At 42.1% G+C, this 12,096-nt stretch overlaps 1 protein-coding gene across 6 annotated transcripts in view; it reads left to right on the top strand.

The window, feature by feature from the left end:
• Window positions 1-12,096, top strand: part of Fryl (FRY like transcription coactivator) — a 246,331-nt gene that overhangs the window by 222,701 nt on the left and 11,534 nt on the right. For all 6 annotated transcript variants that reach the window (XM_059275978.1, XM_059275977.1, XM_059275976.1 and 3 more), the window contains 4 exons: window positions 2,739-2,986; window positions 6,604-6,814; window positions 10,472-10,621; window positions 11,395-11,493. In XM_059275978.1, the coding sequence (XP_059131961.1) occupies window positions 2,739-2,986; window positions 6,604-6,814; window positions 10,472-10,621; window positions 11,395-11,493 (708 nt within the window). The remainder of the gene's footprint in view (window positions 1-2,738; window positions 2,987-6,603; window positions 6,815-10,471; window positions 10,622-11,394; window positions 11,494-12,096) is intronic.

The following is a 12,096-nucleotide window of genomic DNA, read 5'->3' as shown; positions in this document are numbered from 1 at the left end:
TCCTCACGTGGGGAGCACGGCTGCAGGCGGTCATGACACTTGAGCAGTAGCTAAAGTGCAGATCTTACCTCAAAGTTCCAGGGAGAGTTAAAGAATGAGAATGAGAGAAAATGAGTTGGAACTGGAATAGCCTGGGCTTTTGAAACCTCAAAGCCCACCCCCAGTAACATACCTCCTCCAACAAGGCCACACCTCCTAATCCTTCCTAAACAGTTCCACCAACTGGGAACCAAATATTCAAATATATGGGCCTATGGGGGGCCATTCTCATTCAAACCACCACAGAGGGCATATCTTGGCAGAAACTTTGTGGCTTCTCTTTGACTAGAAACAATTTACTAGAGGCTGGAGAGATGGCTCAGTAGTTACGAGCACTTGCTGCTCTTTGAGGGGACCCGCGTTCAGTTCCCAACAACTATGGCTGAAGTCCATAGCCATCCATAATTTCAGCATCCATAATTTCAGTGCCCTCTAGCTTGTCAGCACACCTGCTCTCATGTGCACATACCCACATGCAGAAAAACACACCTACACAACTAAAAATAATAAAAGTAATCTTTCAAAAAACTTCCTCTCTGATCTCTTGAAGGCACGAAGTCTTCACTTGATTTCATTAAAGAAAGCTTCAGTCATGAACTTTCAGAAAGTTTCAGAAAACTTTACACGTGGAAAGTAAACCTTTAAATGTAACAAAATACATGTATGTGTTTGTCCTTGTGCAACTGTGGAATTCAAGGAAATTTGATTCTCCTAATCTGCATAGAAACAATGGAATCCATTCTACTAACCCAGTGTACTACTTAATGAAATCTATGGGAGTTGTTACCAGTTTTCACTGTATACTAAATAATAAGACTTTCCAATAAAATATCACTTAGAAATTATAATAGCAAATGATAGCCAAATATAGGTGTCCGCTAATGAAAAGTGGGGCTTCATGCCACTGAGTTTGAGTATGTGACACAGGACGCTCAAGATACAGAGGAAAAAGATTATACCTGTAAAATTGTAGATGTCAGGACATTTCTAGCAGTGTTAGAAAAATTCTCTCTCCAGGATCCTAGGTCTGTTTCTTCAGGAGCTAAGTCTTTTCAAACCGAACTTCAGACGGAAACTGCAACTGGATTGAACATAGTCCATTAGGCTGACGTAGGTCCTACTCCGTGAGGTCAAGGTTTGCTGCGTACCACATCCAGACCCATGTTTTCTTCATGTACTTCTTGTTTCTCTGCCCTATTCCTCAGCCTTTGAGATCTTCTGGTGTCTTTGCTCAGAATCCCATCCCTAGCCACCTTCTATCGGCTGTTTCCTTCAGAGATTGGCCTCCGTTGTCTCAGGCCATGCTCTCCCTTTGGTTGGGTGCTAGCAGACATGTGTATATGGCTGATGCTGTTTACCATATGCATTCCATGCGCCAGTATATGCTGTTGCCATTTGCATATTAGCCTGAGCTAATTACAGACTCATAATTAAGAATTAATTTGTAGCAGAGCACCTGTCTAGAACGTGCTCAGAATTCTTTCCAGAAGAGTAAACTAGGGTTCAGGCTAATCCAGGGCTCTAACTTCTGCTTGCTTTTCACAGTTTGTAGGGAAAATTCCATTTTTAAGCCATAAAAGGGAGATTAAAAACTACTACAAATATAAAATAATGAAGGTCTAATACTGAAAAAGTTCGTCTTGGCTTCTAAACCGGTTCTATCAGTGAAAACTCAGACGGTGCAAACTCACATCCATGCAAGTTAGAAATGAGTGTTGATACCATTACGATACATGCTTTGACCATGTTTTTCTTTCTTAATAGTGGTAGTTCATTTATTTAGCTGATAGAACACCCGTTGGTTCTCCTCCTTGGCAGTCACAACAACATTATGTCAGCATGTTAACAGTGGATAGGTAGACTGGATCCCCTTGTTACGCTCTATAGCATGTGTTTTCCTTATTGCTCATTCGCTGAGGATTAGGGACATGCGGCCATTCTCACTTCATAAATGCACTTGTGATTCATTTAATTTCAAAAGCTAACAACCTAAAGTTTCCTAATCTTCTGTGAACTCTGTCTTAGCTGTGAGGCTTCATTGGGTCTCAAAGCTGCAATGAGCTATTGTCTGATACCCTAAAGCCAGCTCTCTGTATCACAGACACCAGGAAAATAAACGTAGTGGTTTGTTTGAGTGTCTTTATGACTGCTCAGTCAGTGTCTGATTCTGACTTGTGGGCAGCCCGACCCTTAGTGTCAATGGGTTCAGTCCTGAGCCATCTCCCTATCTACAGCTATAATTTACCGTGTTTGGTAAAGTGAAAGGAATGATAGATAGGTCAAATAAGAGAGACTGTATAGTGTAATGACAAGTTTCCTCATATAGAAATATAATGTGTATGAGAGAGGGTATCTTAGCAAAGGACATAGATTCTAGTCAACACCAAGTCCTGTACATAAAGGAAAGGGGAAACAAAGAAAAAGTGTTGGGTGTTTTTATAGAGCAGTTGGCTGTATTTTGTAATTTTTTTAATTCTAGGACTGGGGATTTGAATCAGTAGTAAATTGCTTAGCAAAAATCAAAAGGAAAAAAGAAAAAGAGTGGGATCATTTAAGAAGACAATTGTATATATTCACAATTCAAAAACTGGACAAACTAGACAATTTAAACAGAAATTCAGATCTTGGCTGTCCTTTATTGCATTGATAAACGTCTTTTAGTGTTGTTGAAGTCTGCTAAAGCTGCGATCATTTTACAGGATACAAGTTCAGTATTAAAGGAGGAACATGTTACAGCCTTTGAAGATGAAGGGTCATACATTATTCAAGACCAACAGGACCAGCTAGTGTGTCGAGGAATCCTTGATTTAGAAGAAACTGACATGCCAGAGCCTCTGGCCCCGGAAAGCTACCCCGAGTCCATCTGCGAAGAGGACGTCACCTTGGCTTTGAAGGAGCTGGATGAACGGTGTGAGGAGGAAGAGGCTGATTTCTCTGGGTTGTCCAGGTGAGCATGGTCACACAGATAGGAAGGAGTCTCTACTTCGTCCCCACCCCTTCCCAGACATGCCCTGCCCCCATTCCAGATTATGAATTTTGATTAATTGGTATTTAGTATATAATCACACTCTCTTCATTTTTAAAGATAAGGCATACAATGTCCTTCTTTCCTTCCTTCCTTCCTTCCTTCCTTCCTTCCTTCCTTCCTTTCTTTCTTTCTTTCTTTCTGTTAGTATCCATATAAAATAAGAGCATTCCATCCCTAACACACCATGTTAGAAGCACACTACATGACTATTTGGCCAGGATACCAAATGGCCAAGTGATAAAATCAATAGTAGAATGAATTTCTGGGTTACCAAAATTAACCTAAAATGTATCCAAAACTTCTTACCTGTCAGGGGTCAAATGTTTAGATTACTGTAGGAATCCTGAGCTACCACTTCATGGTACTGAAGTAATGTAGAATATTATTTTAAGATGTGTTACTTTTGTTTATGTTGCATTTGTTTAATTCTGTGAAGCTGTATTACATTGCCTGTCTAAAACACCTGATTGTCTAATAAAGAACTGGCCAATAGCAAGGCAGGAGAAAAGGTAGATGGGGCTGGCAGGCCGAGAGAATAAATAAAAGAAATCTGGGAGGAGGAAGGAAAAGAAAGTAGCCAGAGAAGGAGGCGGACATCAGAGTCCAGCCACCCAGCTACACAGCTAGCAATGGAGTAAGAAAGAAAGGTATACAAAGAGAGAGAGAGTAAAAGCCAAGAGGCAAAAGACAGACAGGTTAATTTAAGTTAAGGAAAGCTGGCAAGAATCAAGCTAAGGTAAGGCCGGGCATTCATAATTAAGAATAAGCCTCCATGTTTGATTTATTTGGGAGCTGGGTGGCGGGTCCCCAAAAGAGCAAAACTAAACAACAACAGTGAAGGATCATACACTGTTCCTTTCAGATTTTATATTCTGCACATTTAAAATGTAGTATCAGAATGTGAATAATTCCCAAACAAGACTCTTCTTCATTTGTGGATTGAGTGATTTTTACCTAAGTTTTTAAAGGAAATTCTGGTGGCTCTTCGTAAGTTTGCACACCAAACAGTTCTGTGATCTAAATTAAGATGCTGTCTAATGTCTGCTATTTAAATTCTATAACATTTATGGTTCACCATAAAAGGATCTAACTTCATATATTCTGTCAGAATATTTCTCCACTGCACAAAGTCAGTGCTCTTGATGATTATTAATATTTGAGACTAATATTTAATAATCAAGTATTTCAGTTTTACAGAAAGACAAAAGCCTCATGCTTAATGTGGTAAAAGAGTCATGGCAAACAATGTATCCGATTTTTTAACTCAGTACATACAGAATGTTTGCCTGTGTTTGAAAGTATATACGTAAACGTTCACCCTCTTAAGCATGTCTTTCTGATAGTACTGACCTGACTATAAGGCCTATGGAGTCCCACATAAGTTTAGGCTTGACAGAAATGATGCAAGGGGAAATATTCAGGTTTTTGTCATCCTAGAAGGCTAAAACAAAGTAGTTTACTTTGGTCCATTTATACAGCTGAGTAGAGCGTTGCATATCTATTGAGCACACACAGGTCTAGAATACAACATATTTTGTTAAAATCAGTCACTTCAGTGATTTAAAAACACTAACTTTTTTAAGGTAAACTAGGTTTTTACTTCAGGTGACTATTTTGATATTCTCAAAGCCTTACTCCAGTCTCTTAGTTAAAAATTTTCTGCCGGGCGGTGGTGGCGCACGCCTTTAATCCCAGCACTTGGGAGGCAGAGGCAGGCGGATCTCTGTGAGTTCGAGGCCAGCCTGGGCTACCAAGTGAGTTCCAGGAAAGGCACAAAGCTACACAGAGAAACCCTGTCTAAAAAAAAAAAAAAAAAATTTCTTATGTAGAATTTCCTACATGAATACTGTCTGTATGTACATGACTTGTGCCCTACCCTCTTCCTCTTTCAGCTGTTTGCCCCCTCCTCCAGCATCCTCTCTTCCTGACCTGTTCTTCAGTGTTGTTACACACACACACACACACACACACACACACACACACACACACACACGCTACGGAGAGTTCATTTAGTGCTGCTTTTATGTAAACATGTTTAGGACCGAGCATTTGGGATCAGATATCCCATAGGGGCTCATCTCTGGGGAGATGGGTCCTCTCTGTCTGATCAGCTGTCAATCGCCTGTAGCTCTTCATCTGGGGACGGGGCCTTGTCAAATTTTCCCGCGCACACCAGCATGGCTACTGGTGGTACTTGGTGGGGTTTTCAACAGCCTTCCTGTGTGGGTCTCACAGAAGCGGTTTCCCTGTCAAGTCTAGAAGATACTTTCTAGCAACAGGCACCCTGGTCTCTGACTCTTAAAATCTTTCCACTCTCTCTTCCTTGATGTTCTTGAGTCTTAGGTGTGAGTTGTCATCTTGTAACATGAACCATTCAGTGTCGAGACTCAGGTCACATTTCTCTGTGGAGCATGTGACTGAAATACTGAGACCGACAGAAACACAGCTTCATCTTCTTCCCTTGCTCCGGTTTTATGTTTTGACTGTCTTGATGTAGGAATGAGAGATCCCTGAGGTGAAAGAGCCACCCTTCTGTCCACTCCCTTGTCTGCCTTACTGCTGGGCACGTGCAGGTGCTTCTGAAATTGCTGAGCTGAATATATGTTGTGGCTGGTAATGTGGCTTTGGGCCTATGATCCAGGGGTCAAATTCTGCCTTTCACCCTCCCCATTAGCCCCTCGGGCACATTATTTGATCTACTCAACTTTTTGTTTCTTCATTTGCAAAATGAAAACAGTAACAGAATCTAACCTTGCTAATGCTTTGTGAAACCCAGTCCTTGACGCAGAAGTATGCAATCAAAATTTTCCCAATGTTACCATCAACGAAGGTCTCTTCAAAAAAAAAAAGCGGGGTTCAGGACTAGTAAAATGGCTTAGTTGATAAAGGCACTTGCCACAAAGCCTGATGACCTGAGTTCAATTCCCAGGATCCACATAGTAAAGGAACCTATCCCCGTGGATTGACCTCCCCACTCATGTGCTGTAGCATATATGTGAATACACGTGTACTTGCATGCACACACACACATACATGAGTGGAAAAATAGATGAGAGAGAGAGACTAAATGAATAAAACAGAATTTTATTAAGGAATCCAAAGTAGATCACAATATAAAAGTACTCTAATCAATATTGATTGATTGTTTCCAGATGGTCTCTCTAGGTAGCCCTAGCTGTTCTGGAAATTCCTATGTAGACCAGGCTGGCCTCAAACCCACAGAGAATCACTCGCCTCTGCTTCCCAAGTGCTGAGATTAAAAGTGTGCGCCACTGTGCCCTGTCCTAATCCATATTCTTTGTAGACGTAACTAGTGTTAATCCAGTAGTAACATATTGTAGACTTGGGTTAAGATAACTGCTAGAAGTAAGAGAGTTCTAAGACAGGAAGACCCTGCACTCGTTTGTGGCATCCCAGGGCGTTCAGGCTGCATTCTCTAACGTGTATATGTGAAGTAGTCTCTGTTGAGTGGTGTGAGGTACTGCGAGTCTCCTTTTCAGACAGCGTGACGATCACTGTGGCTTTTGTGTCTCCAGTCAAGAGGAAGACGAACAGGATGGTTTTCCGGAAGTGCAGTCCTCGTCGCCTCTGCCCACGCCCTTTCTGTCCGCCATCATAGCAGCCTTTCAGCCCGTGGCTTACGAGGATGAGGAAGAGGCCTGGCGCTGCCATGTCAGTCAGATGCTGTCAGACACGGACGGATCGTGCGCGGTGTTTACCTTCCACGTGTTCTCAAGGCTGTTTCAGGTCAGTGGAGGTTAAGGCTTCCGGGTGCCCATTACAACAGTCTGGTACAGTGAGGCTTCTGTACTTGGCATCTCAGGCTTGAACATGCCTACTGATTTTCTTTAACAAACACGTGCTTCTAGGAAGGTAACGTTTTCGTCATTTGCCTGTAGTACACCCGCCCTATTAATCAGTTATTAGTGCCGATGCGAAAACCTGCAGTAACATTGCTACAAGACTCCAACACAAGTTCTGACTGACTTTCTGTAGAGTGCTGGGTACCATCCTGGGTGCCAGAGAGATAAAGGCACACCATTGTGCCTGCCCTTCACCAGCTTGTTACAGGGAGGTTCGAAATGTGTATAATGAGGTGCTAGGTGATGCTTTCGTCGCCATGGGAACTGAGTAACTGGAGCTGCATTCCACCTTAGGTAATAGTAATAATAAGCGCTGTACTCGATGCTTTTCAGTAAATATTCTAATGCAGCACCACGGCACGTGGATATCACTTTGAGCGTCATGTGGGGAAGGAAAGTGTCTAAGGCACAGAGATCCCAGTCCTGTTAACTGTCCGCCATCTTTCTTCGCCACCTATGCTAGCTCGCATGCCTTGGGAAGCCCAGCAGAGCACGATCCACTGATGTTTCTGGGGCCCTCCAGCCTCCAGCTTCCTTCGTGGGTGTTTAGTGCTTAGTAGTGGGAGTTTCCACTTAACCTTCTGTACTTACTGCTCTGCCCTTGGCTTTCTCCTTCCTTACCAGTGTAGTGGCAGTTTCCCAATGCCTCTGACCCTCCCCTCCAGTCCTTATACCATCTAGGGGCACTATACACATATGCACAGATACACATTAGTTATTTCCTACACCCAGCTGGTTCGCCTCCCCAGGCAATGTGATAACCCCCTGCTCCTGGGAAATCACTGTATTCCTGCTGATGGTCAGAGCTCACTACAGGCCAGGACTCCTAGACTCAAATGATTTTCCTACCTAACCATCCCAGGTAGCTGGGAACACAGGTGTGTGCCACGGTACCCAACCTCATTAGGTGTTTGTTGACATGTCTTCTAAAGAAATAATATATAGTGTGGACAGGTAATAAGATATTATGGTAGATTATTGTATATACTAGTAAACAAATTTAGTAAAATAGCAGCCTTAGATAATTTGCACTGTAATTTGCACTTATACGTTGATATAAATGTAAACTAAAGCCCTGTGAGGTAGTAATTACTACCTTGTTTCGTAAATGAGGAAAGAGGCTCAGAGAGTGAGTATAGTATTCATTTTACACAGTTTGAAAGGGTTTCTCTAGGCTGTTGTGAGCCCATTCCGTGTGAGGTGAAATTTTTTTTTCAGGTTCAGACTGGCAAAGCCAGTGTGTCCTTTGGTCTTTCCATTTTAGCTTGTCACCTCTGTGAAAAACTGAATTTCAGCCAGATGGACGTGCATTACCTATAGTTCCCTGTTCTCAGGAGGCTGAGTGAAGAGGAACAGTGTGCGTTCAAGGCTAGTCAGAGCTACATAGTGAGACTGATCTCAACAAAACCAAAGGAAACCAACCATACAAACAAACAAAAAGACAGACGGACAGCACTCATACACACACACACAAAACTAAAACATATAAAATAGAACCTTCTCTCAAAAGGATCCGATCCACTCAGTGAACAGCTGAGCCAGGGAGCTCTCACACAGCCCTTCATGAGCACCTAATGATGTGAAGGAACTCCAGGAGCTGAGGATCTGGAAGTGGATGCACACACTTGGATATTGTTCTTGTGTAACTTAACTAGTGCAAGAGCATATAGTAAAAATACACAGAAATACTCAAGAAAAATAGTACAGTGATTACTAGAATGCTAAGAATTGAAATCAAACAAAATAAAATGGACTAGATGTTTTATTTTTTCAGTGACTAGTTATTGGTGAAATTATTAAGGCCACTCCACGTAGTTAAAAGGGAGATTTATTTAGTGGCGTAACTTACAAATGAAGGGATAGTAGGTAGCAGGGTCTGGGAAAGACGCAGTACAGTCCGGCAGTGTTCTCTGGAGAACTCTGCTCGGTCTACCTCCAGCGTCCAGGGTCCAGGAACCAAGAGAGCTGGCGCATCTGGATCTCGGGTCTTCAGGGTCCTCCCTTGGCCCCGCCTTGTAGGTGTGACAGTTACCGAAGCCTCAGTGGGGGTTGGAACTTCCAGATCAAGGCTGAAATGGCTACCCACTACATCTCCCCCTTTTGTCTAAATAAGAAAGTTCTAACCTAATACAAGACTATATACAAGGAAAGGTTATCAAATATTGTCCAGGAATAATGAGGGATAATGACCCAGATAAGATGGAACTACAACCAATGCAAACAATATCAAGCAAGAAACACATACTAAAATCCAGAGAAGTCTGGAGCGTAGGTAAATGGCATGTTACAAAGATCATTCCAAAAGGTGTCCTATCCTAAAGAACCTGAATCTAATACTTAATATGTTCTATCTAAGGTTACACACACACACACACACACACACACACACACACACACACACACACATACTAAGTTGTAACTATAACTGTTAGTCTTCAATCCCATCAAAGACCTGAGAAGGAATATAATGGTACCTGAGAAATGGAAGATGGATGCAAGCAACTTTCGGGAGTCTTACAAGAGTAGACAGAGACAGCTGGCAGCCTGGACAGTCACCTAATGTTTCTCAGCATTGTTGGTGCATTCAAATTGGCTACAGGCCTAGACCTGGTCTGACAGACCATTTTCAGAAGCAGAAATTCTGAAAGACCATCTTACCCTGTCTTGGCAGAGTTCAGAAGTCACTTTTCCTTGTGTCCTGCTTGTCCAGAAGCACTCATATTGTCAGCAGTTGAGACAAGGGCAATTCTTTGCCCAATAGGCCATTTTGTGCCAAGAAGACAAACTTCCAAATGGAAATGTCTTAGAAGCCCAACATTCTCTCAGGATCAAATTGGTGCTGCCAGGAGCAATTGTGTCCCACGTCAACAGAATTCTAAGTTATTTAAATGCCATATTCTCTAGGTCTATGAAGTGTTTGAAGATTACCTGTCTATCCCACCTATGTATCTGTAAATCTAGATAACCTAACCAACATAACTATAGAGATGACAAGCATAGGTGACTATAAATCTATAAGTCTTATCTACCAAAATAATCTAAGGACTAAGGCTTCATGTAAACAAGGTAAACAGTCTATAAGCAAATGTACGGTAAAGGATGATGACTTCAAAATTGTGACAATACACAAGATATTTATAACAGAGGTAGGAATGTATAGTGCGATACGCAATATGACAATAATCTTAGATATATATCAATATACAGAATATCCTAAACAGAAGTAGAACATACATACAGTATGACAGGTATAAATTAACATTTGTATCAATATACAAATATTTCAAATAAGAGTAGAAATATATGTACATTATAACAAATATAGTTCTGTATTTGTATCAATATACAAATTATCTTAAACAGGAATATAAAAATAGTTTACATTTGTATCAACAATAGAGACCTAACAGATCTGCTAATAGAATTCTATATGTCATTACAATGATTTCAGTTGTGAGTTCCACTTCTTTACATAAAAGTGGGGAAAGACTTTTTTTTTACTTTATAAAATATTAAACTTCTCTCATGCTTTTCCTTGTAGACAATTCAAAGAAAGTTTGGGGAGCTAACAAACGAAGCCGTGGGCTTTCTTGGTGAGAGTCTACAGCGCATCGGTACCAAGTTTAAAAGCTCGCTGGAAGTGATGATGACATGTTCAGAATGCCCCACCGTCTTTGTGGACGCCGAGACGGTAAGCCAGGCATGCTGGTGCCCATCTCGAAATCCCAGCACTTGGGAAGCTGAGGTGAAAAGGATGGGGAGTTGGAGGATAGCCTGGAGTATATAATGCGTTCCAAGCTATCCCCTCTCTATAACAAAGGCCTCATTCAAAGCACAAGTACGATGACTGTATTGGAATGATGTTGTTCATTTCCTGGCCTTTTGTAAAAAGCAGTTCTCAATTCTGAAATGTGAGCATTCATATCTTAACCCTGATCTACATGTGTAGCAAAATGTCATTCCATCCAGGCATGGTGAAACATACCATTAATCTCAACTTTCAGGAGGCAGGGGCGGGCAGATTTCTGAGTTCAAGGCCAGTATACTGTATAGAGAAAGTTCTAGGCCAGCCAGAACTGCATAGTAAGACTGTCTCAAAAAAAAAAAAAAAATTCCGTTCCAGTGTATGAAATGCTGTCCAGACTTTGCTGATTCTGCCCTCTTCCTACATGTATAGAATCCAGGATGAGGAAGCGGAAGTGTCATACTCTAGAGATGTATATGTGTTCTTTCCTGTTCTCGAACAAAAATTGGCAGAGGACTAGACCTCTCATTGCAATATATCCAGAGCGCTTTGGCCTTCCCTGCCATGCTGCAAATATTCCTAGGTTAGACAGCTGCATGCTTAGAGGAAGCTTCCAGGACAGTGCCTCTGAGGTGCACACTGGTCAGAGTGTGTCAATAACCAGCTGGCAGGTATTCCGTGACCTTTCAAGAAGGAAATCAGTTTGTCTGCTTTCACAGCTAATGGCCTGCGGTTTGCTAGAAACACTCAAGTTCAGTGTCTTGGAGCTGCAGGAACATCTGGATACCTACAACACCAAGAGAGAAGCAGCTGAGCAGGTCAGTCTCCTCCACACACAAATCCCAACATGCGTTGGGATGCTACAAATGTTGATCTGGACGCAGTACACCCTGGACAGATGTCTGCCACTGGCCTTGTGGTGGGCCCTGGGGCAGCTCTTCTTTCTCTGTCCGAAGAATTCCTGTCTTTGGCTTTTAGAAAGGAGCCTGTGAGCACAGTGGGAGACCACAGCTGTGGGCAGCATGGCGGGAGGGGTAAGGAGTGGGGTTTGGAGTGACAGCTGTAGCCAAGAGCATCTGCAGTCTCTGATAGAACTCATCTTCTGCCATGGTGGTGGGGTGGGGTGGGGGGGACAACAAGCTTGGAGTAGATTATAGATGTAGCCTGCTAAGAAATGGCTCCGCAATTCTAGCCAGCCATTTAAACACCGGTCCGGTTCCCTAAGTCACTCCAGCGTGATTTCAGTTGACAGATGCAGAAAAACAAGCAGAAAAATGTTCTCCCACACAAACTTTATAGGCATTTTCCTAAAATAGATGAAATTCTCACTACTAATTATTAAATATACCACATTTAAAGACCTGTGAAGAACTGAGTGTCAAACTTGGTTCTTCTTTCCTTACATATTCTAGGTAAGGATA

The sequence above is a fragment of the Peromyscus eremicus genome, chromosome 10, assembly GCF_949786415.1.
Source record: "Peromyscus eremicus chromosome 10, PerEre_H2_v1, whole genome shotgun sequence".
NCBI lineage: Eukaryota > Metazoa > Chordata > Mammalia > Rodentia > Cricetidae > Peromyscus > Peromyscus eremicus.
The sequence above is the reverse complement of the archived record's forward strand: the minus strand, read 5'-3'. Positions and strand labels throughout refer to the sequence as shown.